Source organism: Sus scrofa, chromosome X (assembly GCF_000003025.6).
Source record: "Sus scrofa isolate TJ Tabasco breed Duroc chromosome X, Sscrofa11.1, whole genome shotgun sequence".
NCBI lineage: Eukaryota > Metazoa > Chordata > Mammalia > Artiodactyla > Suidae > Sus > Sus scrofa.
The window spans coordinates 98,513,075-98,535,646 of record NC_010461.5 but is presented as its reverse complement, the minus strand read 5'-3'; the positions used below and the strand labels follow the sequence as shown (position 1 = coordinate 98,535,646).

At 45.0% G+C, this 22,572-nt stretch overlaps 1 protein-coding gene across 3 annotated transcripts; it reads right to left on the bottom strand.

Annotated features, from left to right (window-relative positions):
* ATP1B4 (ATPase Na+/K+ transporting family member beta 4) lies at positions 493–21,361 on the bottom strand. Of its 3 annotated transcripts, none has more exons than XM_005673853.3 (8): positions 21,167–21,361; positions 16,733–16,979; positions 11,526–11,654; positions 11,160–11,264; positions 8,051–8,247; positions 7,070–7,126; positions 4,468–4,563; positions 493–3,750 (listed from the first exon to the last, which is right to left on the bottom strand). In XM_005673853.3, the coding sequence occupies exons 1-8, from the start codon at positions 21,227–21,229 to the stop codon at positions 3,589–3,591; spliced, it is 1,056 nt and encodes a 351-aa protein (XP_005673910.1). In that variant the 5' UTR covers positions 21,230–21,361; the 3' UTR covers positions 493–3,588. The 3 variants fall into 3 exon arrangements, with proteins under 3 accessions (XP_005673910.1, XP_013841816.1, NP_999297.1); XM_013986362.2 differs by lacking the exon at positions 21,167–21,361 and adding an exon at positions 17,114–18,761 and having other exon boundaries at positions 16,721–16,979; NM_214132.1 differs by having other exon boundaries at positions 3,500–3,750; positions 16,721–16,979; positions 21,167–21,238.

The window sequence follows — 22,572 nt, the reverse complement described above, 5'->3', positions numbered from 1 at the left end:
TCTTACTGCAGCCTAGCTGCTTAGTCAAACAAGGGAATGGAAATATTTCTGCCTTTAATTGCAATTACCGCTAGCAATTTGCTCTGGGAGACAATTTGTGGTCAGATGTGCCCTGAAGTCACTTAGCTAGACTTTCATCAAGTTTCTCTTTGAATTCTTGTTCCTTCCTTCTCCCCATCTCGAAGTTTCTCTTAGTGTTATTCTCCTACACACAGTTAGAACAGTTTATACCAGGGCCCAACCTTGATGAAGAAAGGAATAGTCTTCTGAGAAACTGGAACGTGAAGGCTGCAAAAGGAAAAATGCTTGAAAATGAAACAACTTTTAGTTTCATCCTCCTGTGGCCAAATCCCAAGTGTCCGGGGGGGGGGGGTGGGAGGGAGAAGAAGAAAAAAGTCTTAAACCGAGATAGGCTGTCAGTTGTCAAATTTTCCACCCACATGTCTGCCCAGCACTCCTGTGGGAAAATCAGTGCAGTCTAGAGAGAGGAAATCATACTTCTTTCTTATTTTAATTTATTGTTATCAACAACTCCCCAAGACAATGTTTTCTACATGAAGATTCCCAGCAAACATATGTCTAAAAAAGGTAACTTTAGGATAATAATTTCAGAAGGGTAAAGAGTAAAAAATCCTAAGTCTAGCATATACAAAACCATGGAGGCATTCGGAAGTAGTACTTCTCATTGACAGTCAAGTAAATCCAAGTACATTGCAACATATGGTATACAAATCAAATCCTGGTACTGCACAGTATGGGGACTATTTAAATTAATCCATTAGAAGTTTACTGAATCATTAGAATCCAATTTTAATGACTGTATTATAGTATCTAGTTCCATATAATAGAGCTATTTTTAAATGTCCCAGCTGACATCCCCAACTATCATAGTACTATTCAGTACTGCTTTGAAACTGTGGACAAAATGGATTCTATTGAATGAAAAATACCGAATGACAAAAATTCATGATTCCTTGTCCATTTAATAGTCAATGTATTTAACAGGATAATGTATTATGTATAAAATATAGCACCAGTAGTTGAATTCCTGTGAAATATTAACTATTTTAACTCAGATTTGACATATGTTTTAAAATATTTGGGGTGTCATTCATTGATTTTTAAAAAGATGGTACTTCCTGGTAAGCAGCAGCTCAGAGTAGAAAGAGCACTGGACCTGGAGTCAGATGCAATGCAGGTTGCTTTCACTAAATGCTCTCTAATATCCTTTCCAGCTCTATTATCTTTTACTACTAAATCTTGAGAGTTTGATTATTTGAGGCCATTTTTAGGTCGTTTTAAAGTTGTTATAATTAAGTTTGTTTCTTTTTAAAGGTTAGGTTTGAAAATCGAATTTGGTAAGGTAAGGGGTTGGGAGGAGACAGTTTCATTGCTTTTTGTATTTTCCACAGATCTGCTGTGCACTTGTTAATAGCAGTCAGCCCTCCTCTACTCTGTGAGTAAGAGTTGGAAGGTGTCTGGGAAGGAGATTCCAAGAGCAGCAGCAGTCCTTTCTACCATAAGCCAAGAGAGAAGCACTACCTGAGAGACCAGATTGCTGTGGCATGTTTACATAAGTGGCTCAAATTCCCGTGATTAAATAGCTTAGACTTTCTTAAGAGAGTTCACTTAAGCAAATGTTGCTTTTGTTCTCAGATTTCCTTCTTCCCAACCCCACTTATATTTCCACATCAATGTCTGACCAATAGAGATCACAAGCCTAAAATGTCCAGAATTGATCTCAACATCTTCCTCTCCCGTCCCGCTTCGCTCGTGTATTCCCTGTCTTAATGAACAGTATCACCAGCCCACTGGTTCTAGGCAGGTTCAAAACCTTGGTGTCACTCTTGACTCCTTCTTCTCTTTCACTGCCCATTCTTCAGTCTTGCCCCTCTCCAGTTCACCCTTCACATTGTGGCTGTCAAAATGCTCTTTCTAAGATGTAAATATGATCACAGAGCTTCCTGCTTAGAAGGCTTTAATGACTCCTTTTCACCCACTGGATAAAATGCAAAGTCTTCTTTCAGTGCCTCTATGCCTTTCTAGTGCAGTTCACTGCCACTCCCTGCCATTGCCCTGAGCCCTTTACAGTCCAGTTGCATGAACTGCTCACAGTTACCCAGACACCATGGTCTTACGCAATTGTGACTTTGCATGTGAAAGTTCCTCTGCTACTTCCTCAGCTTGAGTTATTTTTCCTCATGTTCCCATAGCATTTCCACATACTAATTTTATAACTCTTGTCGCACTATATTCTAGTTACTTCTTTACTCGTTTGTCTTCACCACCAGACTGTCAGTTCCCTGTTTTGGGAGAAGGTAAACATCGTACAGGAAATTCAGACTCTGGATACTTCTAGGTGGCATTGTAAGCTTACTTTGGACCCTGAGACACTGTGCTCTTCTCTGATGCCCTCTTTTTCTCCTTGTCCCAGCCCTCCCCCTGGTGGAGGCGTTAAGGAGCAGTGGAATGGTCACATGGCCAAAAGATAAGACAAAGCGGCCTGGCTGATCCACAACCTGGATAAACATCTGCCTCATATCATTTTTTAAGCAAATGAAAAGCTGGCTAATGGGTCTTGAATTTAGGGTGGCCTGGCAGGAGCTTTCTGTCTTACCCCATATCCCTTGGGAGACCCAGAGCTGTGGTGGTGGTGGGGGGGGAGTGGAGAGGGTGTCAACACACCCATGCCTGATGGTCTCAAAGAACATCACACTACTGTTAAACAAATAGCCCAAGAAGAATTATTAGCTGGTGGAGATGGTCTTCCTTGTTTTTCCCTGTGTCTGAAGCCGAGACCAACCTTTCTTCAGGAATGTTTCCTTTTGGATGATTAGACCATAAAGCAAGAAATCAAATACCAATCACACCCACATGGTGGGTGTTCTCCCCTACTGTAGTGGGCCTCACCTCCCAAAAAAGAGTCATAGGGAAGGGCTCTGTTCTGGTCCATACCAGAACAATATCCAGTTATCACTGACTTATTTCCCAGTTGAAGATAACCTAATCTTTGAATCCGTATTTAGTCGCCCATTTGAGGCAGCCAGTTTCACAAGCACCCCTGGATATAGAGTTCTCTAGGCATGGTGGCCTTAGGTGTCTTCTGGATTGGTCTGGTTAGTGATTCTCAGGGAAGGACCTTGCCAGGAAGGTTAACAAAAAGGGTGAGTCATCAGCCTGGCTGGGAGGGATCTCTCCTCTAAAAACAACAAATTTTTAGAAAACATGATAAATTTCTAATCATTATGGAAATTCTCCATGGCTATTGTGAATTTTATCAGATACTGTGTTTACACTACATAGAAGTAGAGACTACTTCTATACTTCATAGAAGTGAGACTTATAGCAGCAAGAATGGGTTTTAGTTTTAAGGAAGGGGAAAGGAAATTAATGTATTCATCATCAGGAGAGACTACCTTTAAAAATCAAATAGCTTCCACAATATCATTTTGTACATATGTCAAAGGCAAGGAAAGATGATCTGCTGTCCTAGGTGTCCATTTGGCTGTGTCCTGACTGAAGAAAAAGAATTCAGGTAACATGAAATAAAACAGAAACAGAACTTGTAGGAGTGGCCCCCTGAAGTTATTAGGTTTCTATGTTCAGGGTAAAGATTACCCTACCCACAAAACGATCATTGATGACATCATTTATGATGCCTTTGCCCTTCAGTTGGCACTGTACAGGCACTGCTTGGTTCTTCACTACATCTGTAAAGTGCATTGCCACCAGCGGGGAAGTGTAGTTAACCTGTAGGTGGAAAAACAATGAATCCTATGTGAGGAGGGGAGGGTATGTCTGGGGGGGGCAATAGGATGGAAGTGATCATGTATTCAGGGCAGGATGGAATAACCTCCACGAAGGGAACTGAATGAATCCCATGATGCCAAGTCACAAATGGCTAAAGCAACTGACATACTCTTTCTGTCCCAGAACAGTGGGGAATGACAAGATTCTTTCATAAGTCAGTGTCCGTTGTCTGATTGTCCTCTGGGGAAAACCAGTTTGACTCATTGTGATATGATTTTCTGGATATCAGACCATGAATCAAAGCAAGACTAGTGTTTATCCAGTCTCCATTGCTGGAGATGAAGGATTCCTACTCCCTCAAGTGTCCAAGTGGGAGAAATTTTAGGAAAGTGATTATTTGGGCATAATTGAATGCAATGGCAAGTGATTTGTCTGCTCCTGGCTCTGCCTCTAATTAGCTATGTGACCTTGGGCAAGTCACTTCCTCTCTCTGAACTCTAATGTCTCCATCTGTAAACTAAAGGAATTAGGCCAGACTGTATCTGAGATTCCTTCAGATTTGAAAAGAAGTGGTTGGGATAGGAAGTGGTAGAGGAAACTCCTAGTCTTGGTCAGCAGCTATTCATTCTTTTGCTACTACCTGTTACTCCCTAATTTTCTCATAGATCCCAGCCAGCCCTTCCTTTGTCTCTAAGACAGAAGGGATTACAGACTTACGTGAGTTAGTTTGCCATAGTAAGGGTAGTAGCGGAGGTCAAAAGAAGCTGACTCTGGGTAGTAACTGATGGATCGGATGTCGTTTTCATCACCTCTCTGTAAGTCAAAGCAGGGACATGTCAGGTGCTGGGTCACTCGATGAGTTGGAGCCTGAGCTAAAGGGGCCTATGTCCCAGGAATCACTGTGTGGCCCATAACCAAATGTCTCAGGAAGACCTTGAAACCAGAACGGGGCATAGCTCATTCCAGACTTCTTCCCAGAGGAATGTTTCTAGGGAAAGTGCTTTGACTTTTCAGTTCAAAGAATACTGAATAAAAGGCCCAGACCACGGGGGCTGAAGGTTCTCAGCATGGCTCTGTGGTGGCTCCTAGGGGACCCAGACGGAAGAGCTCCAAAGGAGGGCTTGTAGTGCCTGGTGTTGCTCTGGCAAGAGGGTCTACCATGCCCGCTCCTCTCCAAAGAAGCTTCCTGTACCTGGCACCCAGTCTTGGGTTTGGGAGCTGAAGCAGGTGTCAGCTGGAACATGGTTAGTAAACCCCACCCCACAACAACGCACACGTGGTGGGCTCAGTCCTAGTAGAGGTTAGACCAGATGCGCAGGGACCTGATGTGTAGGGACACAGGCTGTAGTTGGTTCACCTAAATGCATGTCTCTTAACACATTGTCTGAAGTACTTAGTTATGGGAGGTGGAGTCAGGAGGATAGGCAAGGGGGCCCAGGATTGGAATGATTAAATAAACAAGTCTACCCTCATCATATTTTGTCATGTAGGGGACTGCCCATTCTGCCTACGTAACACAGAGGCCTGGGGGCTAGTAAGGGACAAATAGCGCATCACTACCAGCAAATCACTCACTGAAGTCATTTGATTACTCCTGTCATTATAGTATCATTGATCTTAGCATAAACAGGGCTCTTCTTAATTTATTCTGGTAATTACCTCATCCAGCTTGATTTCCACAAGTGGTGGGGATTTGACCTGTATTGATTATTATAGAATGTCTACAGACTCTTAATATACTTTTTTAAAAGAAGAGTTCTTAGCAAAGTTCTATGTAAGCTGAAAAATGGATGGCTTCCACTGGGGAACTATAAGCAGGACTCAATCTAATTAATATGCTAGTTTAAGACTGAGTCTGTCTGATGGTTTATTTATATATTCTAAAAAGCAGTGAAGTTCATTTTTTGTGAATGGTCTGTGGAATCAGTTCTTCTAGTTTGTAGTCACACCTCCCATGTGTGTATATATACACATGCTCACATACATGTGAACAGAGTGGATGTCTTTCCTCCCTTGTTCACCTGGCAAGCACTACCTGACCTTTCGAAGCTCGTCTTCAAGTGTCACCACCTCCCATGTGGAACTAAATTTCCTTCTTTAATGTCCCCACTGCACCTTTCATAGCACCTTTCAGAGGCAGAATCATATTTTATCTTGGCATCTCCAACACCTAGCAGAATACCTGGTACTTAATAAGCTATCGATAAATTCCGGCCAAATGTGAGCCATTGGCTGAATAAATGCTGCCTTTCGCTGCTTTCTGATATGCCACCATCAAGGCTGGAGTTTTGAGCTACATTTCTAGTACTGAGAATGGGATTACCTGGCTTCACACATTTGCAAGACAACTGTCCAGGGCCGGGGGTGGGGGTGGGGTGCAGTCTATGTTATCAAACACGGGGGAGCTACTGCTGGCTTAAGAAGCAAACCCAGGAGTTCCCGTCGTGGCGCAGTGGTTGACGAATCCGACTAGGAACCATGAGGTTGCGGGTTCGGTCCCTGGCCTTGCTCAGTGGGTTAACGATCCGGCGTTGCCGTGAGCTGTGGTGTAGGTTGCAGACGCGGCTCAGATCCCGCGTAGCTGTGGCTCTGGCGTAGGCCGGTGGCGACAGCTCCGAGCCCCTAGCCTGGGAACCTCCATGTGCCGCGGGAGCGGCCCAAGAAGTGACAACAACAACAACAACAAAAAGACAAAAAGACAAAAAAAAAAAAAAGCAAACCCAAGATCTAGGGCTTTTTCCTACAAAGGAGCTAATTGGCACAGATGAGATAGGAGTTAATGGTCCCTTGAAGGACAGTTAATTAGCATATTAATGGAGTTCTGTTTTCACTTCCCTTGTAGTCATTTGTTATTGCAACACCCAGTGCCACTGGTCATTGCTGCAAAAAGTGAAATTCAGTTTCAAAAGCAGGGACTAATGAAAGCCGCTTGTTTAGTTCAAAGAAACAAGTAATTAGAGCTAAAAGCAAAAGTGTAAACAGAATCCCAATTAATGACTTGGCACATTGTTGTTCCCTGCTGTGGCCCTTAGCTGAGGTTCAGTCTTTCCCTTTCACAGGTATAAACCAGCCTGTGTGTGTGTGTGTGTGTGCGTGCGACACACACACACACACACACACACACACACACACACACAGGATTTCAATGCTTTCTGGAAATAGGGAGGCCCGAAAGTATAAAGGAAGGTATAGTCATGAAAAGAGTAACTCTTTCCCTAACCCTTAGCCAACCGTCCATGGTAAAGCCCTTGGAAAGGATGACTCACCTTTTTGCATGAGACAGATGTGCTAACAGTGCTTACTCAAAAGGGTACTTTACCTGAACTTTGCAGGAAACTTTCACAGGATCTCCAAGCTCAGGGCGAAAGCCAACAATCTAGCAAAAGAAAGCCAGTGTTGTTTTGTTTTTAAATATAATAAAACAGATTTGACAGAAAAAATGGGGCTTTTCTAATTCCCCTTGAGTCATCCCATCCTTATGCATAAGCTTGATCTATTTTGCCCTCTCAGAAATGTTACAAAAAGCAGAAAATGCAAATTATCTTTAGAGCTGTGCACCTCAGCCTACTCCTTACTGTATTTGTGCCTGCTATTCATACAGTGGTAACTGCAGCAAGATTACCCTAAAGATGTAAAGAACTTACTGGTTTCAGGAGGAGTGTATGTGGTAAGGCTCTACCACACCTAAGGCATGGCAGGAGAAAAGGAAAATGTATTTGTCATAGAAGAATTGTCCTCCACCCCACCCCCATGTCAGTCCCTTGTTCCAAGCAGCTCAGGATCTCATTCCTGACAGAGGCATCAAAGGGCAGGTTTAGGGGTGTGAGAGAAGAATCAAGATAGGAAGTATTCAGGAGTTCTGTCGTGGCTCAGTGGTTAATGAATCCGACTAGGAACCATGAGGTTGTGGGTTCAATCCCTGGCCTTGCTCAGTGGGTTAAGGATCCGGCGTTGCTGTGAACTGTGGTGTAGGTCGAAGATGCGGCTGGGATCCTGCGTTGCTGTGGCTGTGGTGTAGGCTGGTGGCTACAGCTCCGATGAGACCCCCTAGCCTGGAAACCTCCATATGCCGCAGGTGCAGCCCAAGAAATGGCGAAAAGACCAGGAAAAAAAAAATTTAGGAAGTATTCAGGGAGAAGTATTGCCTGAGAGGTTGGTCAGGTTGTTTGTATTACTGATGCTGTTGGTTAAAATGGCCAAACTCAGTGTATGAAGACGGAGTCCAAGAGAAATGGTGTGGCCAGAGCCCTCCTACCCAGATCATCCACTATCATTGCCAGAGTGTCAAGGGCCCGTGTACCCGGTTCATCTTTAGAAGGATGCAGGGCTGTCCAGTAGAGTAGCCAAAAGTAGGGTCCTCTAGGCCAGAGCAGTTCTTCAGGAAGGAGCGCTTAAATTGGCAGGCCTTCTTGTCCTCATCCTCATCACCATCTTGGATGAAGTACTGGCCCGGGGGACAATCTACATTCATTTCCTCTTGAAGACTGTCATTATAACCTAAAGTATGTGTGGGTGGCAAAGGATCACATTAGACAAGCGCTTTCAGTAATTCTCCTCCCTAGTTTTCTTTCTCCAGCTTGCTCGTGTTCCTCTGAAAGCCCACTCAGGTGGTCCTAGGCCCTGTGACCTGGCATTGGGTGCCCAAGGCCATTCGTCAGCAACATCCCTCCAAGAAGCCTTTGGGGCTAGTCCCCTTGTCTCCTTTGATTGCCTGTCCCTTTGCTTCTCATTCCCTTGGAACTTCTTTGATATCCATTCCAGGATTGTATGTGCTTGCTTTGTAAAATTTCTCTGTTTTCTATTATTTTTTTTCTGATATGGTAACTTGTAAACTTGGAGGGCTGCCTCTTCTACTTCTGGGAGAGAAATAGGCATATGGTAGGCAGATTTTGGGAGAGAGAGTAAATCATATCAAGGCATGGTATGTAGAAGGGGGCAAAGCTCCTAGGTTAAGTCTCTTTAAGTTCAACCTAGGAGACATCTCTCTCGGAGGTCAATGAGAGGCACTGGATGCAAGAGAGGGAGAAGTGTGTGTTGGGGGACAAGAGGAAGGGGGAGGAAGAAGAGGAGGAGATAAACCAGCTCCTCATTCTTTACAGGAGGAAGTTAACTCTGCAAAATAGAAGCTTACGTTGAAAGAGAGGCAGCAGTGGCAACCAGGGTCTCCACTGGGAGGGGGAGGGGTGAGATCTTGTCTCCTGAGACATGAGGCACTCAGGGTTAGTGGCCCTTTTCATAGAATGAATGTGACATGTGTCCAAGGTACACATATCAAGGAGAGAAGAGGGCTCTCTGTGGGCTACTAGATGCTATAGTACTGAGCTTTAGCAGTCACTGCATTATTTCCAATTTGGTTCTAAATGATGGAACCCAGTTAAATCTGTTAGGTCCAGCCCCCATGCATTCATATTCCAAGTAGCTCCGTTTTTCAGAGGAGATTGTGCACCTATGATCCTCCAGAGGTTAAACTTCAAATGTACTGCTAGATCTTCATCTAGACAGATTGTGACTTGGGTTTGATATTGGAAACAACAGGGAATTTTAAATCTGTTCCAATTATGGCTAAGCCGTTATTTTTCCTTTGACAAAGCTACATTCAAGATTTAGTTTTAATCTCTCTCTTTTTTTAGAACAAGAGCTATGTTCAAATAATAACTTTCTAAATAGAAGCTCTAATCACGTGCTCATTGTTCTTCTTGAGGTAGTTCCATTAAAAATAATGTGACATGGGCATGACCCTTATTGCAAAATCCCTGTCCTCGTGGGAATGAAAGTGATACTCTGGGACATCTATTTCAGAGATGTGTTCCTTTTAAACAGGGCATATTGTCTACACTTATGAACCAAAAAGCCCAATGCTTGTCCTAATGTTCCCCACCTCTATCACTGGGTTAGAATGACTATTTTTCCATCTACTACCTTCTCGGAGGGATGTCCTCAGTGGAAATTCTGGCAATACATTTGCAATAGCTCACAAGCATTTTGAAAGAAAAGAAGATATTGTTCTGGATACGAGACCCAAAATATTTAGGGAGCCAAAATGGAACTACACGGACTCAGAACCCAGCCCCTTTCATTTTACAGGTGAGGAATCTGAAGCTCAGACTTAAAAAGATAACCCTGAGCATTACCAATACAAAGCTGAGTGTCTAACTCCTGCTCATATGGCAACGAATTATGAAAAGCAGCACTTCTCAAGCTTTAAAGGTCATACAAATCACCTGCGGATCTTGTTAAAATGCAGATCCTGATTCAGCAGGTCTGGGTGAGGCCTGAGATTCTGCTTTTCCAACAAACTCCCAAGTGATGCTGATGCTGCTGGTCCCTGGATCACACTTGGAGTAGCAAGGATGTCAAGAACAAAAACAAGGGTTTAAACACTCTGTGGCCAAGAGATTTTGATCATGTTTCTTCCCCTTCTGAGCCTCAGTTCCCCCATTTGTAAAATGGGGACAATAGACTCTGCTATGTAGAGTTAAAGTTCAGTGACAACATTTATACATTGAAACAACACTTCCCATCACATGAGAGAATCCTCTTAGTTCAGTGCACATTCTGCTGGCTACTCCCATCACCCCACTTCAGCCAGGCTGGGACACTCAAACCAGTCTAACTAGCTTTTTCCCACAAATAACAGATGCAACAGTGTAAACCCACGGGGACTCCTCTTTGATAGCTGGGTAAATACAGAGCCTGTGTGCTCTAGGTTTAAACTTAACCAAGCCACTACCTCAGTTTTTATCTGGTGTAAAAACCAAGCTGCTACCTTAGTTTTTATCCGGTGTAAGGGCTTCCCCAAAAGCTATTCATTTGTCCCTGAAAGTGTATCTGATGATGCTGTAGAGATAAGCATCTTGAAAACACTTGCTATCAAAATGTTGGAATGACTGCCACCTAGAGATTCTTTCTCCCAACTCCCTTTTGGACTGCTATGTAAATAAAGACCCTTGTTCTCCTCCCGTAAGATGGATCATCTTCAATAAATGAATCGTCTTACCTTGAGAAAGTATAGGAGGCAGGAATCTTCTAGTTCTGGAGAATTCTCTTCTTTGCTTACCACTCCCTCCCCCCAGAATTATCTTTTACAATTGATCATTATTGAGCCATCTGGATGTGCGCAGGACATAACTAGGTGCTAAAGGGTGTTCGGGAAGAGAGAACAAGTCCTCTGCCCCAGTGAACTTATTTTGCTGGAGAGTTGACTTACATGCTTTCAAGGCAACATACAATACAAACCAGAACAGTTTTAATTGTATCTGCAGGTGCCGAGGGGGAATGCAAGGTAAGGAAAAATCAGGATGGGCTGTGTTAGTAAGACTGGGACTTCTGTGCCAAGTGAATTTTAAATTTTGAATTCCCATCCATCACCTTTCCAAAGAGATTCTCACCATTGAGAGGAACTTACTTACCCTGGAGAAAGCCATTTAGGCTAATCACATAATGCTGCCAAGTGTCAGGTTCAGAAACGTTGAAGTTGAAGTTAAGGCTATGGGCGAAGGGTCTGATCATAACTCCTGGCAATGAAAACAGGTCTTGGATATATTAACCCATTCTTGGGATAATTTTTTTTGTATTGATTCCCATGAAACCATTTCCCCCCAGGCCATCAAAATGAAAAGGACCATAATTTGCCAAGTACCATTTTACTTTTACTCTTAATAATTGAATCCCTAAGTTATTACCGGGAAGAGCCACAGTTAATTGAGGCTGAACATGCTGTGCAAGCAGATTTCTGTCCAGCAAGCTCTGACAGCACAGGGTATTTGGGCACTCACCAGGAGGCTTCACCCTCTCGGTGAAGGTCGGCACGTAAGGACTGATGGTCAGAAATAGCGTGTACATGCAGAGGGTGATCACAGCAGCCAGGGAGGCATAGAAAAAGAAGTAAATGACTAAGAGCAGGCCTGCAGAACAATCAGAGATGAGGGTGGTCAGTGCTGGCCAACAAGCGCTGCCTCCATATTCGAACTCGTGAACAGGTCCAACCAAAGATGTGACATGACTTTTTTCCCCTCTTAAGTCCCCAGATTCAGTATGTCCTTGCTTATTCAGATTCCACAAGTTTGGAATTGGTGAGAACTGTGTCAGAAGTCTGATTGCAGTTTACCTTTACAGCATGTCCGATGGAGGGCTTGCTGAGCAAATGATGACCATGAAGAAGATTACAGGGGAGTGGAGTTTAAATTACCGCAGAGGGCAAATTGTTTGGGAGTCCTCTGGGCAACGGTTGATGTCCTAAGTACAAATAATTCTTCGTTATTCATTAAAGCAGGTGCCCTAAAGAGTCCTAGCAGCTGGGTGCCGGTGATTATATGTATTCGTAAGTGATGAAAACAGCATTTCTTTTCACATAGCCCGTAATTCAAACTTTTGATTCATTTCCACTAAACTTGCCTCTAATGAAGGCAAAGTGAGGTTTCACCCTATGTATTTCAAATCTTATTCACCTTTGGCAAAAGTTTAAGTGGCTCTGCCTTTTATTTTTTTTATTTTTAAAAATTTGTCTTTTTAGGGCCACACCTGCGGCATATGGAGGGTCCCAGGCTAGGGGTCCAATCGGAGCTATAGCCGCCGGCCTACACCACAGCCACAGCAATGCAGGATCCGAGCCACGTCTGCGACCTACACCACAGCTCATGGCAACGCCGGATCCTTAACCCATTGAGCCAGGCCAGGGATCGAACCTGTGTCCTCATGCATGTTTGTCAAATTCGTTTCTGCTGAGCCAGGACTGGAGCTCCAAGTGGCTCTGCCTTTTAAAAAGAACACTAACCCAGGAGTTCCCTTTGCGGCTCAGTGGTTAACGAATCCAACTAGGAACCATGAGGTTGTGGGTTCGATCCCTGGCCTTGCTCAGTGGGTTAAGGATCCAGTCTTGCCGTGAGCTGTGGTGTAGGTCGCAGAAGCGGCTCGGATCCCGAGTTGCTGTGGCTGTGGCGTAGGCCAGCAGCTACAGCTCGGATTAGACCCCTAGCCTGGGAACCTCCGTATGCTGCGGGAGCGGCCCTAGAAAAGGCAAAAAGACAAAAAACAAAAACAAAAAAACAAAAAAACAAAAAACCACTAACCCAGGATGGGGGAGGGAGGAGGGAGAAAGTGTACTTAGTTACTGACACCTGCTCCCTGTGAGCTTGGGCAACTTATAGAACCTCTTGGCACCCTGAGTAAAATGGGGTAAATTTAGCACTTACCTCATATTCTGATCTATATCCCTAACAATATTTGAAACTCAGCCTTTCCTTACATCCTGTCTGGACTCTATCACTTCCTTTTTAATCTTAAACACGCTACTTACCTCTCTGGGCCTCAATTTCCTCATCTGTAAAATGAGGATAATAACAGCACTTACTTCTTAACATTGAATAATGCATATAAATAGCATAGCACAGAGCCTGGCAAGTACCAAGAAGTCTATGAATAGCAGTCTTCATCATTGTTATTATTATTAATATTAATATTGCCATAGGACCAGAAGCATAGTTTTGTGAATTCCTCCTCTGTGGGCTGGATTAGGACTAGGTTTGCCCCAGAATTAGGCAGCATAGAATGAGTGAATGAGCAAAAGATTGCTGCTGAGAAGCTCTTTCTAGTCTTCCTTGGGGCCCTCTTGGGAAATAATATCTAGTTTGGCTCACAGCAGTGACATGATGGAAGTACAGATTTGAACTGAGTCATGAACCAGAAACTGGAAAAAAAAACACATAACTTTGCTGTACTCAAAATCAAATCCAGGAGTTCCTGTCGTGGCTCAGCTAAAACGAATCCGACTAGCATCCATGAGGACCCATGTTCGATCCTTGGCCTTGCTTAGTGGGTTAAGGATCTGGCATTGCCATGAGCTGTAGTGTAGGTCGCAGATGCGGCTTGGATCTGGCATTGCCGTGGCTGTGGTGTAGGCCAGCAGCTACAGCTCCGATTTGACCCCTAGTCTGGAAACCCCCATATGCTGTGAGTGTGGCCCTAAAAAGATAAAAAAATAAAATAAAAAGATCAGGGGTGCCTGTTGTGGCGCAGTGGTTAACGAATCCGACTAGGAACCATGAGGTTGAGGGTTCGATCCCTGGCCTTGCTCAGTGGGTTAAGGATCCGGCGTTGCCGTGAGCTGTGGTGTAGATCACAGACGTGGCTCGGATCCCGCATTGCTGTGGCTGTGGTGTAGGGCGGTGGCTACGGCTCTGATTAGACCCCTAGCCTGGGAACCTCCATATGCTGCGGGTGTGGCTCTAAAAAGACAAAAATAAAAAATAAAATAAAAAGATCAAATCCAAATATTAATTTTTAATTGAACAATGAACCAAATAAAATTAACCAAAAAAAGGAGTGCAGGAAAAGAGGAAAAAAATTATTAGTAAGCTAACGAAGTGGTGCTTTATGTTTTATAAGATGAACTAAAGCAGAACTGGAACATGACCATGCTGGTTCAGTCGGAGTCCCTGGAGAAGAAACAGCAGCACCTTGTGTGCCTGTGATACTTGGCTGCTGCCCACCAGCTGTCCTGACGGGATGTGCCCTGTGCCGCCTCCTCCATTCTTCTACCCCCATACCCATCCTGCCACAGATCAACAGCTGGAGCCATCCTGGGGGGCCAGAAGGCTCAGTTTTATAGATGCAAGGAAAGCAATAGAGGACAGGTACATTCCCTTAGAGATATCTCCTTTCTTGCCCAGGATGTGTGGCCAGGAAGCTGTAGATAGGAGAATGGCATTAGCAATGAGTCCCCTCGGCTTTACCCAGCAGTCTGTGCCCTGGAGTCTGTGATGTGCTAACTATCTCAGCTACACCCACCTCCTGGCAAAACCCCACTCATCCCTCCGGTCCTGTCTGCTCTGAATGTCCAAGTTTTACTTGGGCTGCTCCTCTAGGTAAGCCAGGGTTCTCTCCTGAATGCCCCACCCAAGCTTGGATAGACCATTATAACTTGCATGGACTAGGTACCCACAGTCCCAGCTCTTCACTCTGTCCACTAAACACCCCATCAGGTCCTGAGGCCCTACCCATCAGGGCCTTGCTAGTTGTTAGAGTTCATGAAACAGTGTGGTGTTCTGGCAAGAGAATGAACTCCAGTGTTCATCCAACCTGGATTTGAGTCCCAGTGCTGCTATTTATTGACTGTGTGACTTTAGATAAGTTACTTACCCTCTCTAAGCCTCAGTTTCTGCATCTGTAAAATGGGGATAATAATATTACTACCTCATATAGTTCTTGTCAGTACCCAATAAAATAATGTATCGTTCCTAAGAATACCCAGCTATCAGAGGGAAAGCCCAGAATATAGTCATAGGCTGGGTGACTATGTTGGTTATGTTGAGGTCCAGGCTGGGACAGGGTTAGTGAGAGCTTACGTGGCACATAGTTCTCAGGCAAGAGGGTGGCAAGGCATGTGGTGGCCTAGGCATTAACATCACTATTTGCCCTTTGCCTAGGTAGGGGCAAGCCAGCAGAAGAAGCCTGAGTTTCTGGACTCTCCTTAGGCCCGCTACCCAAAGACCAGGATATGGCCTGCCATGCAGTGTCCCCACTGCCATATCTTCCCTGGACACTTAAACCTTCCTCCCTCATCCCCACTTATTGGCCTGTGGATTGTTCTCCACAGGCACAGCTTGGACGAACTCATCTTTTGAAGTTTCAATGGCTGGCTGTTTAAGGGTTAACATAGGGCTCCCTGTCCCAGAATCACACTTGCATTTCACAAGGCCTGTTTTTCCAGTCCTCTTTAGGCAAGGGAGAAACAGCTGTGCCCCCTTCGGAGCCCCCGTGAGTGTCCAGCATTTGTCTGCAGCTTCCAGAATGTCGGAATGTTCCTTGAATGGTACATTTGTTCCAGTTGAGAGTTCGAGGGATGGGCAGGGGTGGGACTGGGAACTGAAGAGGGGTGAAAGGAGGTGGGTGTTGTTCAGAGCCCCACACCTGCTATTCCTAATTCCAGGAAGCAGGGCTGGCTGTCTCACCCGGACTGAGCTGAGTTAGAGACAGAAACTGCAAAGGAGAGAATTCTCAGCCTAGGGGGCCTTTAGGAGGGATGACCATCGACTTGAGCAACTTAGACCCTTGGCACCGGGGGACTCTTATTTCAGCCATAGAATTATCTATTTTTCTCTTTTCCTATGAGTTCACTGAGTTCCAAATCAGCAGCTGCTCTTTTTCTGGGATGTGCAGAGAGTGTGGTGAGTGTGAATTGTACCCCAAGCTAAATCTCCTGAGAAGGATCAGCATTTTAATAGTTCAAGAGGTGAGTAGGACCCTGGGAGAGGAGTGCTAGGGAAGTTGTGAGGTAAAAGTGGTGGCAGCATGTGTTGCAAAGAGGAAATGCTAGGGACTGCAATTCTGCCATTGACCATGCAATATGGGGGCTCAGCCTTAAATCTCTGGAAATGATCCCTTTACCCTGTTTCTCTGTATACACCACGGGAGCATAAAGCACTCGTAAATTGGGGCCAGGGGCAACCCTGGCTCTCCTCTGACATTACAAGGTGAAATGATGAGGTTTACAAACCCTTGGTCAGATTAGCAGGGACTTGAACCTCATATTCCAGGAAGAGTACTTTTGACTTTGCAATTTTAACATCTTATTAGAACCTGAGGCTGATCCTGTGAGAGGGGCCAGGCAGATACTGTTTCCCTCATTTAGCAGTTGGGGAATCTGAGGCTCAGAAAGGATGATAATGAGCCCAAAGTTTTTTTTTTATCAGGGCTGGGGCTGAAAAAAGTCTGCACTTTTTCAATTCATTCTTACTGTCTCTGCACTGCAAATGATATTCAGCCCAGTGGATTTCGGCTATACAGTCAAGTTTGTTCACCCACTTGGAGTTTGTTGGGCTCTGCCCACTATTTCCCTAGGCATTGATCCCATTACATGAAATGCTAGGAGAAGTTTGCCGACAAGCCCATCCAGCGTATGGTAAAGGAGTCCTGGACACCAAGCCCAAAGCAAAGGACACCCGACTGGGGCATTGGGACAACTGGGACTTACTCAGACTCTGACCTGTTCGGGCCAGAGACATCCTTTTCTCCGGATCCCACAGGTATTCATTCACGATCTGCAGTTTCTGCCACCAGGCACTGCGTGTGTCCTGATGGTGACTCTCTTCCTCCTCCTTTTCGTCCTCTTCTTTCTCCTCCTCTTCTTCTTTCTCCTCCTCCTCCAAATCGGGTACCACCATCACCCGAGCCTCTTCTGCTTCTTCCTCTTCATCTGCTAAGTAGTTTTGGTTCACTTCATCCTGGTCATCCTGAAACAGTGACAAAACACAATCCCCTTTTTGGAAAAGAAAATTTCCAGTAGCGCATCCCACCAGCCAAAAAGAAATGGAAAGCGACTCAGTATTTGGAGAGGCTTCAGATGTCCACTTACCCATAAACATACCTGTTGTTACAAGAGGCAGATTTTCTTTCTCTCTGTTCTTTTGCAGGAAATATCCTTTCTATGACCCCTTTGACCCAATATTCTTTCCATAGAGGTGCAAAAGTTTTATTCTCAGCTTCAGGTATTTGAGCTCTTCCCCCAGGACTGCTCATGTCACTACTCTGTCTTGAGGCCTTGGCTTCCCGCTTAACTATGGCCTCTCAGGGCAGAGCTGAGCTCAACTGGAGGAAGGAGTAGTTTCACACACTTGTGTCGGTGATGGCAAATTCTCAGTCCCAGCCAGCTTTGTCCTGACATCCTGTACACTTTCAGCTGCTCAACCTCACCAACCTAAGTTGTGGCTAAAAATAGCCTGGGACACAGATCAGGAGGAAACGCCGGCTGCCATATCCCTCCCCAGAACTTATACTGTCTTCCCAGAAGAAACAAGAGATTGGGTGGAGGGGTCATTTGCTGTTTTTCTGACTGTTGCCCACGCTGGAACCTCTTCCTGCCTTAACCGGGTTGGACAGACCACCCGAGGGTTGGGATGGAAACATACTCCTTAGCCCCAACCCCATACCCTAGGCAAAAATCTGGGCACGTAGTAAATGCTCAGCACATATTTGTTGATTGACTGATTGCAACCATCACTTGAGATCTGAAACTGTAATCTTCTCTGAGTGGTTCTAAGAAAATTAAAGAAAAAAAAAAAAGAAAGAAAAAGAAAAACCCAGACTTCACCAAATGGTATTTCAATGCCTTCCAGCCATGGGCTGGAGAGTTGGATCTTTGCTCTTTGTGGGCCTGCCAAGGCTCACTGCAGCAGCAGAAAATGAGGCCACCCGCCCTGCTCTCTGCTGTCCAAATCTGAAGAGTGGCAGGGCCTGTGCACCTGTTGGGGTTGGATGTGTCAAATGATAGAGGCCAGGGGTTCCATGCTGCCCCCTCCCTGCTTGATTCCTCAAAGGCCATTTAGAGGACACTCAGCTAAAAGTGCTGCCATGAGGGGGGTGGGGTGGTCAGAAAACTAGATTGTTCAGAATCAGTAAAAGTGATACAAAATGACAAGGCTCTACTCTCAGCATTCAGCCTGCCCAGCGCTGTCTAGCTCTTGATTATAAGCACTCTTGAATTGCTCTCTAATTTGTTCAAATGTGCAGCTTTATATTATGCACCATATCAGAACTGACAGGGACCTTGAAGATTCACTTGTCCATGTGAGGCCCAGAGAGGGGACAGGATCTAGCCAGAATCATGGAGTAAGTTCATGATAGAGCTGACAGCCTTGGAACCTGTGTCCTTTTGTAACCTGGACAGTGATGTGTCTCCCCTATCATGCCGAGCACAAGTGCCTAGAGGTGGTTTAGCAGATTTACTGAGCACAATGTGTTAGATTTTGTGTTTCCAAAAAATTGTAGGCACTTATAATTGAGGATTTCTAACTCTGACAAGGACTCAGAGGGTAAGGCTTAGGAAAATAAATCCCATCACTCAATGTTGAATGGATTAATAAATGTTCTTAAATCTCTTTCCCTTGTGTGTGAACACATGTACCCATTTGACCTCCAGAACCACATTCGAGCACCCAGAGGAGAGGGCACATATTTTCTTTTTCTTTCTGTTTTTAGGGCCACACCTGCGGCATATGGAAGTTCCCAGGCTAGGGGTCAAATCGGAGCTACAGCTGTTGGCCTCCACCACAGTCACAGCAACGCCAGATCTGAGCCACATCCATGACCTACACCACAGCTCACAGCAACGCCGGATCCTTAGCCGGCTGAGTGAGGCCAGGGATCGAACCTGCATCCTCCTGGATACTAGTCAGTTTCGTTACTGCTGAGCCACAATGGGAACTCCAGAGGGTGCATATTTTCTAACTCCTTGGTGGCTGTGGAGCCCACGGCTAGGTAACTAGTGGGTACGGAACAAATGTCAGCGATAACTGCCTGACTTAAAGTTCCTGAACCAGGACTCTGGCGGAGTGCTCTCACGGAGCTTGCTGCCCTAGCCTCAGAGCTCACGTGGGCTGTGGTGGGCAGTCATCACGGCCCCCAGAGAATCTGCTGCAACTTGAGAGCCTCAGAGAATTTGAAGTGTCGTATTTCAACATGGAGGAGCTTATATTCTCTTTGTATTTTCTGAACAACTTCCTTTTCTCTCCTTGTTGCCTCTTTGCCTGCACTCCACCTCTGCTCCACGGAGGAGACAGCTGCCTGTGGCCTCAGCCTGATTTTATTTGTAGATATGAGCTTTCAGGATAATCCCATTAAAGATGGCTTGTCATTAAAGCTTTACCCTTCCGGGAAGAATTAACCTTTTCAGAGCGAATTTCCCCTCGGCTCTCACAGTGCCTGAGCTTCAGGAACTTCAAATATCTTTTCCCAGCTTCCAGGTATAGGAGATCCTTACATTGAACAAGAAAGGCATTTTTGTGCAAGCGACTGTTTTAACGGAATCCAGGAGGGAATCCTTTGGTCATGCGAGGGTCTGTTTTGGTCAGTTTCCTAAAGTGGCAGTGGCCTCATGTGGCTGAGTATGTGCGTGTGTGTGCCGGGGTAGGGTAGTGGGTGTGTGCTGGGGCCGTCATGTTCCCCTAAAAGGGAAGCGTCTGAAGGGCAGAAGGCGGCTCCATTTTGAGCACTCTAAATATATAAACATATAAACAAATACATAAACAAGCAGTATGACCCGAAGGATAAATTTGTGCCCTGCATTGAGTAACACCCTGTAAACATTCGAGTGGTTGGTTAATTTTAAAAGAGACATTAGCACACGATTATTCACTGCATCAAATAATTTCTTTTTAAATTTCATCGCATATTCCATATAAAGTTCAAGATCCCTTGATGCATTTAAAATCCAAACCAGTTGACAAATAACTGAAATTATACACAACACTTTAGCGGCATTGGAGAGAAAAGAAACTAAGTAAGGAATAGTTATATATACCCTGCAGACTGTGACTGCTCTGAGAGCTGAAAGGGACTTTGGGGAATGTCAAAATAGAGATTCTGCCAATTCTGACTGGAGAGTTAAGAGAAGGTCTCTGCAGGTTGATATGGGGTTAGAAGCATTTGGGTCTTGTCTCCTGGCAATTGACAGTCTTCACTTAGCTCCCTGGTTATGCAAGTGGCCATTTCCCAAGAAAAAATGGATTAAGCTTTGTTTCCTCCTGGGGGTCAGATCACAACCCTCTCTGGGGGAGATTTCAGAATATTTCTCCCTGCCAAAAGGCACTACATGTGGCATATATTAATGATTTATATAGCAAAGTAAATGCAAAGAAACTTTGACTGCAAAGAAATTTGTAATGCATCCTGGGGATGAATGGTGACATTGAAGGGGGGATGTTAGGCAGGGTGGGGTGGCCGGCAGGGAGGCAATGGGTAGTAGAGGATCAGAGGGTTAGGGAGCTGCATGCTGCAAGTATAATGGAACAAGCACAAGATTAGAAGCGGGGAAACGTGCATTCTCACTTTGGCTCCTCTACTAACTTGCAAGTCACTCCTGTGCTCTGAGCCCCAGAGCCCCATAATGAGGGGTTCTGAAAAGATGATGTCTAGGACTACTCCCAGTTTCTATCTAGGATTCCATGATTTTTAGCTCTAGTTTGGAATTTCTGCTTTAGAAACAGAGCAGCTGGATTCTTAAGAAGCTACCATCCAAAGGGACTGAGACAGCTGGGTAGGCAGAGCCTTTCATTTCCTCTTCCCCTTCCCTTCTCTTGGCTGAATTTCTTGCTGTTAGAATGAAACTTCTACTCCTAGGCTCCAAAAGGTCTGTTCAAATTCTAAACTCCCAAGAAAGTTTTTTAGAAAACCCCTTATTCTCTGGCAGCTTCACCTTCTCTTATCTTTGTTGCACAGGAAGAGGGGCTTCCTCCTTCACTCCAGCATTTTAGGGTACGATGGGGTACTGGGAATCACTGCTCATTCTTGAAACTATGAGCTTCCTTAAACTTCACTGTGCCTGCCCATCCTAAAGAGAAGCAGCCCTAAGTCAAGACCTAGACAATGCCCACCCCACCCCACTGAAAAGGGACAGCAAAATATTCTGCTCCCTGGGACTCACAAGTCTGTAGCCATAACCGTAAGGAAAGGCCGGAGCCCGTCTGGACCGGAGCTGCCTTCTCATGGCTGTTCCGTGGGCAAAGGTGCGGCAGGGGCAGGCGAGTGGGTGAGAGCTCTGGAGCTTCTGCTGGTACAGGAGACACTGGTTGCTGGGGATACTTGGCGCCTAGTAAAAGTGAACCCTCCTGGCATGAGCCCTTCCCCAAAATAATCTAACATGCCCCTCTCTCATTGGTTGGCCCCTTCCCTGAATCAAAGGAAAGCCCTTTTGGAAAAGCAAGCTCATCATTACAGGGAGGGGGAGGTATTCTGGTCACGAGGATGAGCGACTCACACCCCCTCCAACTTCATGTCTCTTCCCGCCCCTGCCCTTCTCTAGCGCCTGAGATACTATGGGCCCAATGGAAATTTTAAGTTGTGTTCTTTTCAATTGAGAGTTGGATATTAGTGTGTGCAGGGGGTGGGGCGTGGGTGGGAGTTGGGGGTGAAGGGAGATGGCCAAGAATAACTTTCTTTTTTTCATAAGGCTGATGTCATGCAAAAGGCTCTAGGGTGTCAGGAGAGATTCCCTTTGCCCCCCCCAACCCTGACCAAGCCACCTACAATATTCCTTATTTGTGTCATTCCACCAGCCCTTTAAATATGGATTATGCATTCTGATTTTAGAGGCCAAGCTCCTGCTTACCTCTACGCCCAAAGAGGGTCTTGGACATAAAGAAGCCTTTTTCTAGCTCACATGTCAGAATGGCCCCATCAGCACTGCCCCTCACATACACGCCCCTTGGAATCCTGGCCAAATTTCTGTAGTGGTTGAGATCTATATTTATCCCTTAGCATCAGGGCAGAGAACAAGCCAGAACTTTGCAGTGTCAGTTTCCCAGACATATATAACTCCTGCAGCCAATGTAGGATCCAACAAAAGAAAAATTAGTAGAAACAGCCAAGAATGTTGTATAGCATTTTTAGTCTGTTTTGTTAACCCCACTGGAGCCTTCGGTGGCTACAAAGGCCTAAGTGGAATTTGTGATCCTACACAGATCTGCTCCCTACCCCCAGTGACACCCTGGTGACTGAGAATGTTGCAGATACTGAGATTCTGGGTATCTTCATAACCAAGAAAACCAGCCCAATGGCTTAGATAGATAGATTTAGTCATAATTCCAAGCCTAGGCTATTCTGATGAAGACAGCTTCGATAGTGGTTAGTTTAAAATAAAGACTTCATTTACTAGAATGTACTAATCAAGACTCTCCCTTAAAAGAGTCTCCCTTGATACTCTCATTTGAAGAGAAAGAGAGCACTGACAAAGAAAGGAGAAACTCATTCCCTTTTTGGATTTTAATAAAAGCAAAATATAATATATAGGGAATAACGTGGTCTCAGTAGCCATTGAGCTTTATCTCTTAC